Source organism: Theropithecus gelada, chromosome 15, assembly GCF_003255815.1.
Source record: "Theropithecus gelada isolate Dixy chromosome 15, Tgel_1.0, whole genome shotgun sequence".
In the NCBI taxonomy this organism is placed as follows: domain Eukaryota; kingdom Metazoa; phylum Chordata; class Mammalia; order Primates; family Cercopithecidae; genus Theropithecus; species Theropithecus gelada.
This window is the reverse complement of record NC_037683.1, coordinates 74,776,860-74,795,320: the sequence shown is the minus strand read 5'-3', so window position 1 is coordinate 74,795,320 and position 18,461 is coordinate 74,776,860. Positions and strand designations below refer to the sequence as shown.

The following is an 18,461-nucleotide window of genomic DNA, read 5'->3' as shown; positions in this document are numbered from 1 at the left end:
AAACAAAAACAAAAATAAAAACATGGTGACCTCTTTGATGGTATTTAGCTTTGTTACTTTTCTGTCATCTGTTCATTGTCATAATTATTTTTCCGTATTATTGCATCTTCACAATAGAAATTGCCATCATTTTAAAGTTTTTTTCCCTACGAGCTCATGGTGTTTTAAGGATGTTGTTAATGCAGTTTCTGTGTACTACTGAATGAGTGCATGTATAAATCAAAGACTGTAGGGAATGCCTGCTGGCCTTCACAAGTGCATTTATAAATCAGCTTCTGGGTTGGTTATGCTTGGTAGCATTAACTTCGTTATGTACTTATGTCAGAGTCGTGAGGAATCCTGGAGTCATAGTGGGATACAAGAGGAGCACCAGGGGGCTCTATTGGCTATGATTTTGAAGAAAGTGAATTAAACTGATTGATTGAAAAAAGCAATAGGAGTGAATTTGGGCATGTATGTATACATTTAAATCTATCTTGTACTTTGTATACTCAACAGCCTGGATCAGCACACAGCATATTATAGTTTAAGCTCCCTTCTTGTAGCAGTGTTTAATATAGTTAGCAGTAATTCAAGAAAAAATTATATCCAATGCATTTGAAGATGAAATGTAGATAACTTACCCAGTTTTCTAGTGTTCAGAAACACAAACTGACCTTTGGACAGTGAATTCATTAATGTTCAAATGAGTTAAGAATAATTGCAGTTTTCAACTTTTGAAGTAATCACATAATTAGACCATATGAAGTCAACACTTTATGGTTTCATTTTTAAACAAAGTATGAACAATGCTCTTTTTAATCAGTATGATTTTATTAAAGGAAGAAATAATCCTATACATATTTTCAGTGTTTACATTTTTACGTAGTAAATTTTTTATAGTCCACATGATAGATTCTGTAAAATAAGATATATTTCTTTGTTCCATTAGTAGGAAAAAAAAAAAAAAAGACATCAGCTGTAGTGACTGTCACAGCCCTGACTCAGATTTATTTCTTCTTAATCCAGCAATTATTCCGGACATTTGGATTATTATACATAAATGCAGTGGTTAACATGAAAACTTTAAATTGTGTATTTATTTTAAAAATCTCATGTAATTTCTCAATTATTAAAAAAAGAAATCAACATCAAGAATCAAGTACTAATGTTTTTTGTAATTCATTATGCATGTATGAGAAATATCTAGCTAAAATGTTAAATCTCAGACCTATAAATATTTTACAAGATACATATAAGCTGTTTATGGACATTAATTTGATATAGTTGGTTTAAAATTAAAATTTGAGCCAGTAATGTATTGTGGAATCAGGCTTCTTGGGTTTGAATCTTGTGTCCACCATGAACCTTAAGCAAGTTACTTAATCTTTCTGTGCGTTGGCTTTCTCATCTGTTATGTGGGGATAATAATTATGCCAACCTCTGAGGATTGAGTTGTTAAATGTAGTGTACTTAGAACGGTGGTCAGTACTTAGTAAACTGTAAAGTGATTAAAAAAGTGATTCTTAGCAAATAGTTTTTAGTAAGCAAATAAAAAAATAAAATACTAGACAAATGCTTTTAGTAGTAGTAATAATTGTTAGAAATATATTCATGGACACTTTTTTTATTTGGTTATTAATTCATGCAGTAAATATTTATTGACCACTGTGGTTGGGAGTTGTGGTGATGCAGGATAAGCACAATCTTTGTCCTCTGACAGGAAGCCCAGAGGCTGACATTATGAAATAATGATACGAGTTATGACCAGTATCTTGCCGCATATTCATGACATTGAGTTGTTTGTGGTAGGGGAGCTGACCTAGTCTATGGGCATTTAAGGTGAAATATGAAGCATGTTAGCTAGATAAATGCAGTTGGTGCAGGAAGGTGATGATAATCTTTCAGCAGAGGTAACAATATAGAGGAAGATTCAGGATGTAGCAGAGGGGTAACAATGGAGAGACAGGACATCTGAGTTGATACTGATGGTTTCATTGCTGTTTAAACTTATGAGATCCATTCCTTCTCTTATAATGTGTCCTGTCATCTGTCTTCTGCACATTCTTTCAGAGAAGCATCATTTTTCCTGCCTCTCAGTCTTCTTAGACTACCTCAAGGCCCCTAACAGCTATCTATATGTTTTTCTACTTGATGGTGTTTCTACCACCCTGATAGTTCCCTCTCACATTTCATTTTTTTAATCCTGTGTTTCTTGCTATCGCTTTTTCAACTATTCCTAGATTAACTATTCTTCAGTGCAGAGGAGTATTTGAATGTTTGAAAAATGGTTAGAAAGCAGCTTCATTTGCCAGCTGTTGGAGCTAATAATTTTGACTATTAGAAAGCTAAGAACATAACTCTAATGTTAATATTTTTATTATTATTTTTTCTGTAATCTTTATTGTCATTTTATTTACTTTTTGAAATTATACTTTAAGTTCTAGGGTACATGTGCCCAATGTGCAGGTTTGTTACATATGTGTACATATGCCATGTTGGTGTGCTGCACCCATTAACTCATCATTTACATTAGGTATATCTTCTAATGCTATCCCTCTCCTTCCCCCTCCCCCAACCCCACGGCATTCCCAGGTGTATGATGTTCCCCATCCCATGTCCAAGTGTTTTCATTGTTCAGTTCCCACCTATGAGTGAGAACATGCGGTGTTTGGTTTTCTGGCCTTGCGATAGTTTGCTGAGAATGATGGTTTCCAGCTGCATCCATGTGCCAAAAAGGACACGAACTCATCCTTTTTTTATGACTGCATAGTATTCCACGGTGTATATGTGCCACAGTTTCTTAATCCAGTCTGTCATTGATGGACATTTGGGTTGGTCCCAAGTCTTTGCTATTGTGAATAGTGCCACAATAAACATACATGTGCATGTGTCCTTATAGCAGCATGATTTATAATCCTTTGGGTATATAACCAGTAATGGGATTGCTGGATCAAATGGTATTTCTACTTCTAGATCCTTGAGGAACCGCCACACTGTCTTCCACAAAGGTTGAACTAGTTTACAGTCCCACCAACAGTGTAAAAGTGTTCCTATTTCTCCACATCCTCTCCAGCACCTGTTGTTTCCTGACTTTTTAATGATCGCCATTCTAACTGGTGTGAGATGGTGTCTGATTGTGGTTTTGATTTGCATTTCTCTGATGGCCAGTGATGATGAGCATTTTTTCGTGTGTCTGTTGGCTGCATGAATGTCTTCTTTTGAGAAATGTCTGTTCATATCCTCACTTGAGATTTGGATTTTGAGGGCAGTCTGAGTAACATACTTCAGTCCCTGTCTCTACAAAAATTACTTTTAATAAATGAAGAAATGCCATCAATTATTTGCCATTGAGGAAAGGAGACCAGGATTACCATTTCTGTGTATGCTGGGTGGTTCTTGGGGAAGCAGTTTTTTTTATGCAGCCTCTGCTGCAGGAGCTTCGTATTCTGCTTAGTCAGATCTTCTCAGAGAGAGGACCTCTGCTCTCTCTGATGTTGCTGTGGTTAAACAATAATTAAGTTAAACTGTTTTCACATATTTTATGGTTTCATAAAGAAAGAATGTAAAAGGAAAGTAGTTGAATTCTGCCCTTCTGTGTTGTAAGTTTACTTTGTTGGAACTGCTAGAATAATTCCAAAGTGAGGGTTCTTTGAAAATAGGCTTCCAAAAACCTTTGTCGTTCAATGCCAGTTACTTAATATTATCTTTGGACCTATGTTATTCATTTTCAGGTACTTCATAATTTCATATCTCTGTGGTTATAGGATGTCGTATTTTTGACATTTTATTAAAATTGCTGTTTGAATCTATGTATTAAAGTGAGATGGTATTTTATATTGGGCTTTTAAAATAATCTGTTTTAGATTGAGTGTTTAAATTTTTTATATTGGTTCTGGGATATTGGAATATGTAACTTCTGTTGAGTTAATTTTGTGTGTGTGTGTGTGTGTGTGTGTGTGTGTGTGTGTTTTGAGACAGAGTCTTGCTCTGTCATGCAAGCTGGAGTGCAGTGGCATGATTTGGCTCACTGCAACCTCCACCTCCTGGTTCATATGATTCTTGTGCCTCAGCTTTTCGAGTAGCTGGGGCCACAGGCGCGGATCACCACACCTAGCTAATTTTTGTATTTGTAGTAGAGATGGAGTTTCACCATATTGGCCAGGCTGGTCTCGAACTCCTGACCTCAAGTGATCCTCCTGTTTCTGCCTCCCAAAGTGCTGGGATTATAGACTTGAGCCATCGTACCCGGCCTGGGTTAATTGTTAATTTCTATTTTGATACTTATTTCTTAACGCTGTAGAGCCAGAATTGCATTTTTATATGTATAAACTTTTCATATTGAAGGCCTTTTTGTATGTTCTGACTGACATTTAAAATGGTGGCTGGTTTAAACAGCTATCTAAAAATCAAGCCTCCACATTAAGAACTAGGGTTATTTTATCTGTTTACTTTTAGACCTGATATTCCAAGCATATTAACTGACTTTAATTGTTTTGAACACATGTAAAAATGGAAATGTAAATAGTCTGTTTTGGCAGATCCTTATATATAGTGTTCCTTTATTGATTGTCTTGTTAATTTAACTTTTACATCCATACCTGGATCACATCATATGACTGTCTTACCTGATAACCCATTCCATCCCTTGCTGACATATTTTTTTCATATGTCAAATACAAATTGTTACACTCTGGTTTCAACTGTAGATGCATTTCCAGTAACAGACTGGAGGACTGTTTTTATTTAAAATTGTTTTCTGTGTTCAGAGATGATTTTAATATTTATTTTGAGTGTTATATACTTAGAGATGAATATTAAGTGTATTGATTCTGCCTTAGCTGGTCCTATGGGTAAATATTTTCCGGATGCAGGACTACCTACTTGACATCTCTTGTCATACTCGCTGCTCTATGGATTTCTTTCTCAGGCCGTTGTTTCCCGTGTTGTGGTAAAGATGACTGTTAGCTTCTCTAGGATAACAAGCTACCGACACATTCCCACTGAACCCGTTGGTGTCGCTTGGGCCGTGTGCCCATGTCTGAACCAGTCACTGTTGCCATTGGGATGGAATGTTTGGCCAGTCTAGCCTCCCTAAATTACATGCCTGAGCTTGGGGGACAATCAAGGTGCTCCTTTTAGTCAGAAAGCATCCTAATGAAGAGAAATCTTAGGAACAAATCATGCGATGCAATTTTGTCATTTAATTCAGCCACATCGGTTCCAGTAAAATTTTTTGAAAAGATTAAATAATGAGTAATGATTTCTTATGAACAAAATAGCCCCATTAGGTTTCCCAAAACTTAACCAATGATGAACTTTGAAAACTTTTTAGACTTCTGCCCTCCCTCTTGTAGTTTACTTACTTATGAACCTTGGTCACTGTAATTGTACCTGTTGGGACACATTAGGCACCAAAATATTTGTAGAGTGAATGCTTCATAGCTGGCTACTGTGGACATACTGTTGTGGCACAAGTATTAAATTTGAACCGAAGATGGATGTAATTTAATATTTGGTTAAAGTGCTGGACTTCCTGTTAGTTTTCTTCCCAATATACATTTCATAGAGAGGGGAAATTAGAGCTTGTGGTGGCATAGGCTTCATGATTTTGCGCTGTGAAGGAAAGGCTTGTAATGTAGTCTTGGGACAGAGATTGTATGGATCAGGTGTGATAATTTTGTGGCTAAGATGACTTAGAATAGTTGAGAAGCCATTTTCAACTTATTTCCTGTGTTCTTGGACAAAGGGAAAGACAAAGTATGAGCAGAATTGGTATGTGATAATTGTTTATTGCTATTTAAAAAACAATATTCCCACCTCCCCCCACCCTGACCCCTACCCCGGTCTGGCCCCCAGGGTACCTCCTCTTAGCAACAGCTCGTGGAATGTACCCATCATTCCTTCTCCTCTACCCTCTTCTCCCTTTTAATTTGGTCTTTCAGACCCCCTGAGGAAAGGGTTTTGCATTTTGATTTAATGGATAGCTGCTGCAGCTTATATTTATGCACTGGTGGTGACAGCACATTCCTTTTTTAAAAAAAAAAGATTTAAAAAAATTTTTGTGACAGTAGATGGATTGTAATAGGCAGCCACATCTGAAGAAATAAGTGAAACTATAGCCGTGTAATGATTTCTTATTACACATATAGATGAGTAATCTTTACTGTGATTATTATATAAGTTATACAAATGTGGAGCTTTTTTTGGCTCTAGAAATATGGAATTGTTTTAAAGGGGTGTTCACTGCTTGGCAGAACATGGGGCTGATTTCAGCTGCATTTGTGATTCCTTTTTTGATTTATTCCAGTTTGGATTTAAATATATTAAAAGTGCCTGTGAATATGAGGACATGTAGATCATTAAAACTGCATTTATTATGTAGCCTGTTTTAACATTTGGACTGATTAATGAATCTCTGTAGAGTAAAAATACACCTGATAATACCAAATCACTTTCTAGATTTTATCAGCAGTCTCTTTGCCCCTCGGGTAGTCAAGGAATTCTTTTGTCCAGAGCTTGTTAATGATTCATTATATCAATGATGATTCTACATTTTATTTGAATTAACCAATTTCTTAACAAGTGTATGCATAGTTAGAAATCTGTATTGTAGTTTCTAGATGAATGTCATTTCCTGGGCAAATAAAGCTCCTTAATATTTATGACATGTTTGATATTAATTAAGGCAGACTTCCCCCACGTAGTAATGTAATACTTTAAGGTCATCTAATCAAGGGTTCTACACAATGATCAGGTAATTTAATTTAAAAATAACTTACATAAATAGAAATGAGGGAAGTTATTGAATAATTCAAATATGGTGAGTCAACATTTGATTTTAATTTTCATTTTTGACTTGTTTCTAACATTGCTGGCATTACTCTAGTGGGCTAGCCATCATTCAGCTAATATTTATGGAGCATATACTATGTGCTGATGACAGATACTGAGTGGTAAAACAGACCTGATGCCTGTCTTCACCGAGTGTAGGTTCTAGTGCTGAAAACAACTGAGAACTAAGAAAATACACAAAATATAATTACACATTGTGACAAGTGATCTGAAGGGAAAATAACAATGGGTTTCAAAATAAAACGCCTTTGGTTTAAGATAAATATAGAAAGATCGAGAGTGACAGCGAGAAATCAAGAGAGAGACGTTGATCTCTTACTCGCTCCATCTATTTAGTGGGGAGCCATTTCCTATTTTGTGAAAATAGAGGGGTGTGTGTGTGTGTGTGTGTGTGTGTATATATATCTACGTGTGTGAAAAATATATATATATATTTGTAGATATACATATCTACACATGTGAAAATAGAAAAAAATACACACACACACACACACACACACACACACACACACACCCCTATTTTCTCTACCTAATGGTAATATGTTTTCATATGATTAAATATTCTCCCATAAAATCAGTTTACATGGCTATACCATACTTTCTTAAAAGAGCATCAGAAATTTTTTTTCTAATTTTGAGATATTTGATAAATGCAGATGAGCTGTGTGTTGTTAAAATTAAGTTGTATATTAATTCAAAATTATCTGCTTAGGAAAATGCCACCAATTGTGGTCATAGGTTATTCATATTTTAAAAGACTGTTAAATATTTTAAACATTCTGGTATGTGTTGCCAAATTGTTGGCATGCTTTATTCTTAGCATGTCACAGACTGGTTTAATGCAGCTTGGTTTTGCTATTTGTGAGTTTCATGTTAGGCAGCTAATGGTAACAGTCATGGGAGTTAGTTCTGGATACCTGTTGGGTTTAAACTGATTTAAATCCTGTTCTTCTCATTTTGATTTGTTAGAACAATAATGAATCTTCTTTCAAGAAGTGTTTCTCCATATTCTTCCTGTTTGATGATGTTTAAATTTGGCTAGAGATAAATTGTAAGAGCACTTAAATCTATTGCGTGTTTTTCTGTCTTCTGTTTTCTTTTTTTCTGATTCAAGTTTAATACATCTGTCTTTTGTCCACTTTAAATCATTTCATGAAACTAATAACAGAGAAAATATAATAGCAGGACCAGACATAGTGTCATACTTGAGAGGGAAGGCAGGGATTGCTAGGTAAAGTGAATCTGAGATGCTGAATTATTTACTTATAGTACTACTGTTTTTATAGGGAAGTTTGGCTGAAAAAGTATGTTTTGTCATTGAATTGTCAAATTTTTATTTCAAAAACATGAATTGTTTTCCTTTTCTTATTTAGTGTTAAATTTCTGCTGCTGTTTTTTTCTCCCAGATATGGGGTCTTGCTTTGTTTCCCAGGCTGCTCTTGAACTTACAGCCTCAAGAAATCTTCCTGTGTCAGCCTTCCAAAGTGCTAGCATTCCAGGCGTGAGCCCCACTGTACCCAGCCCCTGACCATATTGTTAACATTAGAAAATCAAATAGACTAAAAGCATTACTGTCTTGGTCTAGTTAGCTTTCATTAGGTATTTTCCCGCTTTAAGAACAATACCAGAGTTTTCAGGTGGCAGGTGACATATAATCAGAGTACATGGAGTGCAGGTTATTGTTTTCAACATGGCTGCTAAATAAATCAAGGTCTCATTTTTTCTAGAGACTCACACTCAAAATTAGTATGACATATAGCATTTAAAAATGTGGTAACCTAGAGTTTATTTGAAAATTGTTATTTTTGTTTCTCTCAAGTGAGAGCACCCTTGATACACTATCTAGAGCTTCTATTCTGGGTATTTTATTATGCATGCATAGCTAGTTTTAAATTTTTTCTCCTTATTGATTAACATCCTCGCCCCTTCCCTTCTTTTAAAACATTATTTCCTCATTAATATTTACCTACGTTCATACTGCTGTTTGACTTGTGCAGAAAAGATGGAAGAGGACAGGAGATGCTGTGTTATCTCATATTCAGCAGAAGTAGAAAAAGGTAAATGTCTTCAGTATCAGTCAGATGGTACTTAATGGCGGCCAGCATTGTGAAACCTGTAAGACAGCTAGTTCTGTATTCAGACCCCTTAAATTACTCATTATGTTCCTGTGTACTCAGTGGTTACGAAATTGAAAACTCAAAGAGGCTAGTAGGTAGGATACTGAATCTCACATCACTTAAATCCCTTTTTCCCCCAGTTACTATCCTTGTGACATCCAACAAGTCAGTTAGCATTTTTGTGCCTCAGTTTCTTATCCATGAATTAGAATATGATGATTCAAGTGGATGACTTACTCCTAAGGTTCATTCTGGGTTCAGGATGCCTTCTAATTGTGTTAACTTAGTCATTTAAAAAGAAATATCTGAAAGAGTCTCTAACAAGGAAATCAGTATATCTGAACATTTTAATAAAAACATTTTGGGAGAAGGATTATATACAACATTACAACATTATATTCAACAATATGCATCCATGCCATTTCTGTCTGCTTTTTTTTTTTTTCCCTTTTGAGACGGAGTCTTACTCTGTCGTCCAGTCTGGAGTGCAGTTGTGCAACCTTGGCTCACTACAACCTTTGCCTCTTGGGTTCTAGCAATTCTCCTGCCTGTTTCCCGAGTAGCTGAGATTACAGGCATGCGCCACCATACCCAGGTAATTTTTGTATTTTTAGTAGAGACGGAGTTTCACCATGTTGGCCAGGCTGGTCTCGAACTCCTGACCTCAGGTGATCTGCCCACCTCGACCTCCAAAAGTGCTGGGATTCCAGGCGTGAGCCACCACACCCTGCCTGTCTGCTTTCATATATGATCATGTAGACTCATACAAATATTTATGTTTATAAAGAATTTAGATCTCTAAGAGTGTGCCGAACCCTATTTTTATCTGATCTTCCTCAGATTTATCATCCATATAAACTGTGGCATGGAGTGCATGAATTCAGAACAAAATAACTTTATCTACCCCTGAATACTAAAGAGTTCAATTTCATGCTGTTTTACATGGCACAGCAGGAGTGGATTGTTTAATATCTGTTACTCTGAACTTCCACAACCTTTCTGTCAGATATTCAGCTAAGTGTTGAGAAGCAGAAATTCTAAAAATAATTTCCACAGAATCTTTTGGAGACCCTGGAGCAAACTGTTTGAATCCATTCCCCTTCTTTTTGCATAGTTTTTGTCTATGTGAACAGTGCTCTCATGGGTCAGAAAGATTCAGTTTCTAGTCCCATACCTTAAATTGCTTTATAATTGCCTTACTTTATAAGGGAGACATATCCTGGCACAGTGAAGCCTGCACATATTCCAGAGAAATTAATCTGAACCTATTAGAAGTGGGAGGAGGGAAGGAAACTTATTTTGGAAAATTGTTAGCTAGGCTGGTTAAACTCTATCAACACAGTATGATATCATGCATAGAAAGCAAATATAATGAGTCCCGGACGTTTATTTGCAGCTACAATTTCAGTTTGGTTATGGGTCATAGATAAAGAAGATTGAGATGGAAAAATGTGGCCATTTAAATTATAAAACATGTTATATGTATTGAATGTGGTTTTGTTTTGGAATTTCCACAGTAGATTGGGTAAGAGTATAGAACTGCTAGATTTGATTCTAGCAAAATCTCTGTTACTTATTAGGTATGTGACCTTGGACTAATTAATGTGAGTCCTCCGAGCCTGTCTCTGTTTCCTTACATTTTTTTTTTAAGGTTATTTAACAAATATTTTTAAGGGACTCTTTAGGCACCTAGAATATACTTCTCTATAAGACAGACACTGTTTGTATGCCCATGGTTAAGAATAGAGTGGTATAGGAAGGTCAGATGGGGCAAGGTATCTGAGATAATTCACAATAATGGTTCATTAGAAATAAAGTAAGAAATTAAGGGCCAGGCGCAGTGGCTCACGCCTGTAATCCCACCGCTTTGGGCGAGGCGGGTGGATCACCTGAGGTTAGGAGTTTGAGACCAGCTTGGCTAACATAGCAAAACCCCGTCTCTCCCAAAAATACAAAAATCAGCCGAGAGTAGTGGCACATGCCCTGTGATCCCAGCTACTTGGGAGGCTGAGGCAGGAGAATCGCTTGAACCAGGGAGGGGGAGATTGCAGTGAGCTGAGATTGCGCCACTGTACTCCAGCCTGGGTGACAAAGTGAGACCGTGTCTCAAAAATAAAATAATTCAGTTAGGGTATTACACCTTTTTTTTTTTTTTTTTTTTTTAGACTAACATATCTGAACTTGCACAGATCTACGTGATTATGAGAGTGTAGTCTGAGGAGCTAGAATAAAATTACATGTCAGGCCTAATTAATGATTTTGGCCCTGTTAGTTACCACCACCAGACATATTCTTGGTTAAATAAGAGGTTACTTTGATTCCTGACACTTAGCAGTGCTTTGTTACTTCTTAATATAGAAATAATGAATAATTATGAATTATGAAGTCATAATACAAATTAGAAATGATTGTTAATACATTCTTAATTCTTATTTTCTTCACTAACATTAGGGTTGTTAGAAAATAATGAAATATCGAATGTCTCTTCCATTTGTTCATAATATTATATGTATAGTACTATTCAGAGGGCAACTTGTGTTAATAACATATAAACTGTTGGGTTCTTAAAGCCAGTGAATTGCAATTTCATTGAACATTTTGCATTTTAAAATTTTATACACAGTCCCATGTTTTTATACCTTATATATTGGGGGATGTCAGGCACATTTGCTTTGTGTTGGATAGAATATAGAATAGATGCCTTTTTCATTCTGTAGTTCTGATCTAATGTAATTTGTGCCTCAGAGATAATTAGCTGATAACCTTCAAGAGCAATAACATTTTTGGGAGAGGGGAGGCTGGAGTTTGATTTAAAAATTTAGGGTATTTAAAACTAACTTTTGCTTTTTAAATTATCCATTCCCGTTTCTTAAGGAAATAGCAATATGTTGTTTGATTTTTTTTTTTTTTTTTTGGCATAAGTCATTTTTATCGGTAAATACATTTTTGGTGGCTACTCTAAAGGACAGTATTTCAGATCTAAAGGATAGGACAGGACAGGATAGATCTAAAGGTATGGTATCTACTCGTGCATCACCAGAAGACAACAATATGTGTTTCATTTGGGCTTATTTGTTTTTGAGACTGGGTTATGAGATTAATTTTTGTATTTTTAGTAGAAACGGGGTTTCAACATGTTTCCCAGGCTGGTCTAGAACTCCTGGGATCAAGCCATCCACCTGCCTTGGCCTCCCAAAGTTCTGGGACTACAGGTTATACCCACGCGCCTAGTGTCATTTGGACATATTTAAATCTTCAAAATAAGAGTTTGCCATTGGCTCCTCCCTTCTTTATGATTGTCCTGTTCAACAAATCTAATTCATCTTCTACATTGGGTTCTTTTCATAATTGTTGGAAAATTAACACTTTTCTATGAAAGACAGTAATTCTCTTTAAATTTTAAATGTCCTCTTTAGGTTATGATATGATATGTTTGAAATTCACTAGAGTTTTATATTATGTAAACAAGAAAGGAACTTTTGCCCGGTATGTTCTGAAAGTTATTCTTCAATCCTGAGATTCAAGTGGATATTATTTCATGTCTCCCAAAACCACATACATGTTGCCATGTAATACTAAGCTCTTATGTTAAAAGGAGGCCTATTTTGTTTTTTAAATACAGTGGAGAACGAAGAAGTCACATGAGTCGAACCCCTGCCTCCATCTTATTTTACCTTGCAGCATCCTACCTTGAACACCTGGGCAGTATTAATTCATGTTATGGGCATTTCCTCTCATTAATGCCTGTCATCTTCTGGGCCTCCAGTTTCAGTTGTTTGCTCTAGATGTGAAGCCATGGAGTTGAGTTTGGTTGCAACATAGGATACAAACAGGAACTTGAGGTACACTGCTGTCACCTCTCCCGTGACAATGGCCCAGTCCTCTAGGATTTTCTCAATCTCCTAGAAGTCTGGGATTGCTCCTTCTGTTTGATTCTTCAGAAGCACCATGCACTTACTTCCCCTTGACCCTTAAGACCATTTGTTAGATGCAGTATTCTGATTCTTACTTCGTTTGTTGCTTCCACTTTTTCGGTAAGGCAAAATAAGATAACACTAGAAACCTCTGTGTTCTTGTGGTCAGAATACTAAAAAGCAATTTGTATAAGCCAATTCTATTATCAGCCCCATGAGGATAGTTACCACTGTTCTTCCCAGTTTTTCAGATGGGGGAACTGAGGCACAGAGAGGTTAAAGAAGCTGTTGAAGATTTCGTAGCTTGTCAGTGTTGAAGCTGGAGTTTGAATCCAGTCTTTTAAACACTATTTGCATCATGGGTTTTACAGTTTCTCAGCAAATTGATATGGTGTTATCTTTTTCCCATCTTCCATTGCATAATAATTCCAAATAAACTTTAAAGGTGTAAACTTATCTTTTTATATTATCTTTTATACCATTACTGAGATTGTAATTGTTGGTGGATTTAGGTCATTTAGAAAAATTTAGTGTAGGTGGGTTTTCTGGTTGATTTAATCCTCAAATAACAAATCTTAAGACACAGGGTGGCATGTTTCTGTACCTCCTGAAGGGTAGTTTGTTAGGGCTGTTGTAATGGCCCAATGAGGTTCTGTTGACTCAGTCGTTCTGCGTTTGTGGCTCTGTCCTTGGAGTCGTTCCTTTATTTTTTCCTGTCTCTGTTCCTTTCAGTTCAGGCCGGCAGCATTTCTGCCGGTATAAAAGTCTCAAAATCCTTGTCAGTCTTCTGTGCAGTTCATGGACATCCAACCATCAAGCAAGATGGTCCTGCACAGCTCTTTCCTGGATAACCACGTTCTCTGTTCCTGGCTTCTGCTGACATGCTTGATTGGATCCATGAGTCACATGCCTAATCTGTTCAGCAAGTTTGTCTAGCAATACCATCCTCCAGTCTCTGAGCAACCTCCTCTTTGACCGTGGCTTATCTGCTGTTTCTGTTTAGGCTTCGTAGCATCATCTGAGCAAACAAGATGAATATTAATCAAGTCAAAGGTTTTTTTTCTGAGACACTTTCCTCAGAAATAGTGTTCTGTACCTCACCAGCTTATCTGCCCTAGGGATGTTAACAGTTGTAATCATGATCAGGCCTACATTAGCTCATTAAAATGGGGAGCATCACTTTGTTCACTGTTTATTTTTTCTTTGTGAAGCAATCTTAGTAACACTTGAAGAAAGTTTCTTGTTATAATTCCAAGCTTTTTTCCCCCTTTTGTCAATAGATTACATCTTAATCCAAAATATCTTTCACTTTCTCAGGACCCTCATTTTCTATATTCCAGTGGCAAGATAATTATAGCAAGATAACTTCGAACCCTCATTATACGTAACCAATAATAGAAAGCAGCGGTGTAGATAAATAGTATTAGGTTCAGAGGAACAGTTGGGACAGTTTATAGTCAGAGCTAAGGATGAAGTTTTGCTGGATAGCAGACTAGTATGCAGGAAGGTGGTGTGGTAGGAGGAAAATACTGAAGTAATGAAGCATATGGGGCATTTGGGCTCCCATGACTTGGGTTGAAGAGGAATATTCATGTTGACTTGCTGCGGGAGAGAAACCGGAAAATCTCATTGGTGGAGTAGAATCTTGGAACCCTTAATGCCAGGCTCATAAATTTAGACCTTATTCTAAAGGAAAAGCCAGGTGATTACACCTTATTGAACTCAGGAATGAAAGATTGTAAGATATTTGGGGGAGATGAAAGTAACAGCTATAATGATGGATTATTGTTAGGAGAAATGACAGGCAGGGAAATTAGCCTTCTATGCTAGGATTCAAGGCCTGGCAGTGCAGCTGCAAGGATGCTGGCAGAAGGAATTGAGACAGGAGACACTGTATATGGAGACAAGGCTGAATTTTTAGGGGTGAAGGCGTAGGGAGTGTCTAGGAAATGTGGACTATGAATGTAGGAGAATAGAACTGTGGTATCATTTGGTATAGACAGTGTGGTTTGCAGTTGAAGACATTGAGTTTAGGTATTTTGAATGTAATGGTCATTAGGATGAGAACTCTGTGGTGGGAGTTTGGGTTTGGATATTATTAAGACTTTGGAATTAATTTGCATGGAGGTGATAATTGTATCACCAAGATATCTAAAGTCTTATTGTGTCAAAACTGTTCAGTCAGTCTGTTACCAGGTATGTTAGGGATTGTCAAGGTGTATCAGTTAAATCTTGGAGATTATTTATGCACCACCATTTGAATGATAACTTCCCTGTTGCTTAGTGTTGGCCTAGACCTGATAAAACTTTGCGTGAAGTCTTTATAGAAAACTTGGTTAATAAGATGTGACTGATAACTATGTATTCATAAGCATTAAAGGCATAGTAGATCAAAATAATTTTTTCTTTGAACTTCTCACCTTTACCCCATGTCTTCATTTTAGTGGATATGTTTGTTGTTGTTGTTAATGGTATTGGATGTTGTATGTAATGTGATGTAGAAAAGGCTATTCATTTGCTCCTAATTTTGGGTTACCTTATGACAGTTTGTTAATAACCATAAATATAACAAAATATATCTTGGAGTAAATTTATCTCAACTCATTGGGTAAAGTATTCTAATCACACATTCATTGGGTTGTTTTATTTGTTGACAACCCAGGTTTTCAGCTTTATAGACCTTTTAGTGCTCAGTTCATTGACACATCATTGTGATGGGCAGATAATCTTTCCATTGCAGACATGCTTCCAAATGAGCACTCTTTCCTTTTAGTTTTTCTTGGTACATAGTTACCTATGAGGTCCACAAACCACTATAACCACATTATAAATGTGAATATATAGATTCTTATCTCTATTCAGAAGAAATTGGGTTTATCACCCACTGAATGTTTGATGATGTAATGCATTATCCTCCATTATGTAGTGACTAAGTATTCATGGATGGTGTGTTCAAGGACTAACTCTGTGTTACTGTATAGTTAGTGAAACATTTAACACTCTCCAACCCGGTTGTGTTTCAGTGCACTTGCAGGAAAGACATGGTGAAAATTTCAATGGATATCTTTGTGAGGAAATTTCAGCCAGACAGGTATCAGCTTTGGAAACAAGGAAAGGATATATATACCATTGATCACACGAAGCCTACTCCAGCATCCACCCCTGAAGTAAAAGCATGGCTGCAGAGAAGGAGGAAAGTAAGAAAAGCATCCCGGAGGTAATGACCCCTCACCCCACTGACACTCCTTGCCTGTAGTGTTTTCTCAGTTAAAATGGGTCATTGGATGTGGTATTCTCAAAGGCAATCTACTTGCTTTTTCTATTTATTCATTGTAACTTAATACCTTTCTGAAAATGTGACACAAATTATTTTTAATTGTTAGATGTGTAATAAATACAATATAGGAAGAGATGTATATTTATTTTGTTTGAGAATATTCCTGAAGTTGCTCTACATGGCAAATAGAACAATATAGAATTTGTTAGACCACTTACATGAATGTATTTTATGGCTGTATTGTTCCTTTCTGTGCATTTCCATATGTTAATCAATAACTTGATTTTCCACTTTTTCATTTTGCCACCGTTTTGCTTTTTGGCTTTAGTGGTCATCTTCATTTGTCCAACATCCGAGCTACTACTCTCATCTAGATGCTTATATTTTGCTACATTTTATGCACTTGGTTTTATTCTTTCGTAAGATGTAAAACACAGCACATGGCATTTCTGAAACATGCTTATCCTTGTGAACTTTATTTTCCATTCCGTCTTTGTGGCCAGGATCATTTCAAAAGCTTTTAGATCTGCTGTGGGCATCTTGTTGTTTTAAAACCTATTGAATAGGGTGTGTGTTGTATTGCTCAGGTCCTTAGGCTACCTTTTAAGGCTCTTATGTTTTCCAATTTTATATTAAATTTTCCTCTTCAATATTACTCATTGTTTTTCTTTCAGATTATAAAAGTAATATTTGTGCATTGGAGGAAATTTGTAAAATAAGGAAAAGAATAATGAAGGAATCCCATATCACTCATAACCTCACTATCCAGAGATAACCAGTGTTAACATTTTGTATATATCCTTTACCTATATATTTATTATGTATTTTATGAATATTATATATCTTTCCAAATCTGGGGCCATGCTCTATTAACAATCTGATGATGAGTTTTGAGTGTTTTTTTCATGTAACTGATTGATTTGCTGCAACATAATTTTTAATGCCTGCATGTATTTTATCCCCTGTAGAGTGTTTCCACTTTTTTTGATATTAACTAAGTAACACCATAATTTTACATCTTTGCCCAGACTTATGATGCTTATTTTCTGTCTTTCCTTTTCCCTGATATTTATTTTCTGCTAATTTAAAATGGTAATGAGTGAAAGAACCTTAGTAACATGGAGCCAAACTTCGGCATTTTGTAAAAGCTAGACCTGAGGTGCAGAACTAACTCAGGTGTTGATATTTCACCCTATAGTTTACCGCAATGATTGTCAGTGTGTTTGGTCAGGACCAACATTTTAAAATGAGGTGGTAAAATAGAATAAAAACAATTGTAGTGCTTCCTCTGTGGTAAGGGCAAATATTCACTCATGACGTGTGAGTATGTGTGTCTGTGGTATGTAGTGCCACTATCTGAAATGTATAACTCACTGTGTGTTACATTCAAGAAGAGTTTGAGAAATACTAATTTGGACAGTCAGTGTCTTTGATAAATGTGTTAATTCATAGCACGAAAGAACCCAGCATTGGAAGGAGGCAGTATCCAATCCTGAGTTCAGAATACATACCAGTAGAACATCTTGAACATTGTTCTTTAGTGGATGGAAAACACAGTATTTTCATTAGGTGTATGACTTGGTTTCCAGTTATCAACCACAGTGGGCCTTTTGGGTTGATAGAGACCATAGATTTATGACACTTGAAGAGATCGAAATGCTTGTCAGTAGGTTCAAATAATCAATGGAACTTACTTACCTAGTTAGAAAGCCTGACTATGGGCTTGTTTAATATGCTCAACCTTGTGGCTTGGTATTTAGAGATTATTGATCTCCCTTTGGAAATATCCCATTTAGGGAAGTCTGATGAAGGAAATGATTCATTGACATCTCAAGCACATGTCAGCCTTCTTTTTTTTCACACGTACTACACCGGTTATAATGTTGAGATTTTCCCACATCAGCCAATGCATGGATTTGCAACAAAAGTGATGATGGTGATGACAGTACTACTACTGTTACTGCCATCAGCAGCAGGGAAAGCTGATTTATATAGGTTATCGCTGGCCACCCTATTCTCTGCAGTCTCTGACATCGTACAGTGCTTAGTCCTGTGGTAGTTTCTCGGGTGTGTGTAATACATATGGGTGTGTTTTGGACACTGTTGCTTTGAGTTGATTTGTAATTGTTCCTAGTTGTTAGGAATGTTTGTTTCATATGTAAAAAGCATATATGCCAAAGCTATCAAGTGACTAACTGGAAAATAGAGAGGAAGAAGATAAAAACTGTGTTCACTCTGAAAATAGTATGTTGATGTATGATGTTAAATACATAAAATTAGGCTGAATGTGGTGGCTCATGCCTGTTATCCCAGCACTTT

The 18,461-nt window shown here is 36.3% G+C and overlaps 1 protein-coding gene across 7 annotated transcripts in view; it reads left to right on the top strand.

Annotated features, from left to right (window-relative positions):
* The window catches only part of KDM4C (lysine demethylase 4C), a 463,944-nt gene that overhangs the window by 248,430 nt on the left and 197,053 nt on the right, over nt 1-18,461 (top strand). For all 7 annotated transcript variants that reach the window (XM_025358671.1, XM_025358675.1, XM_025358674.1 and 4 more), the window contains one exon: nt 15,889-16,082. In XM_025358671.1, the coding sequence (XP_025214456.1) occupies nt 15,889-16,082 (194 nt within the window). The remainder of the gene's footprint in view (nt 1-15,888; nt 16,083-18,461) is intronic.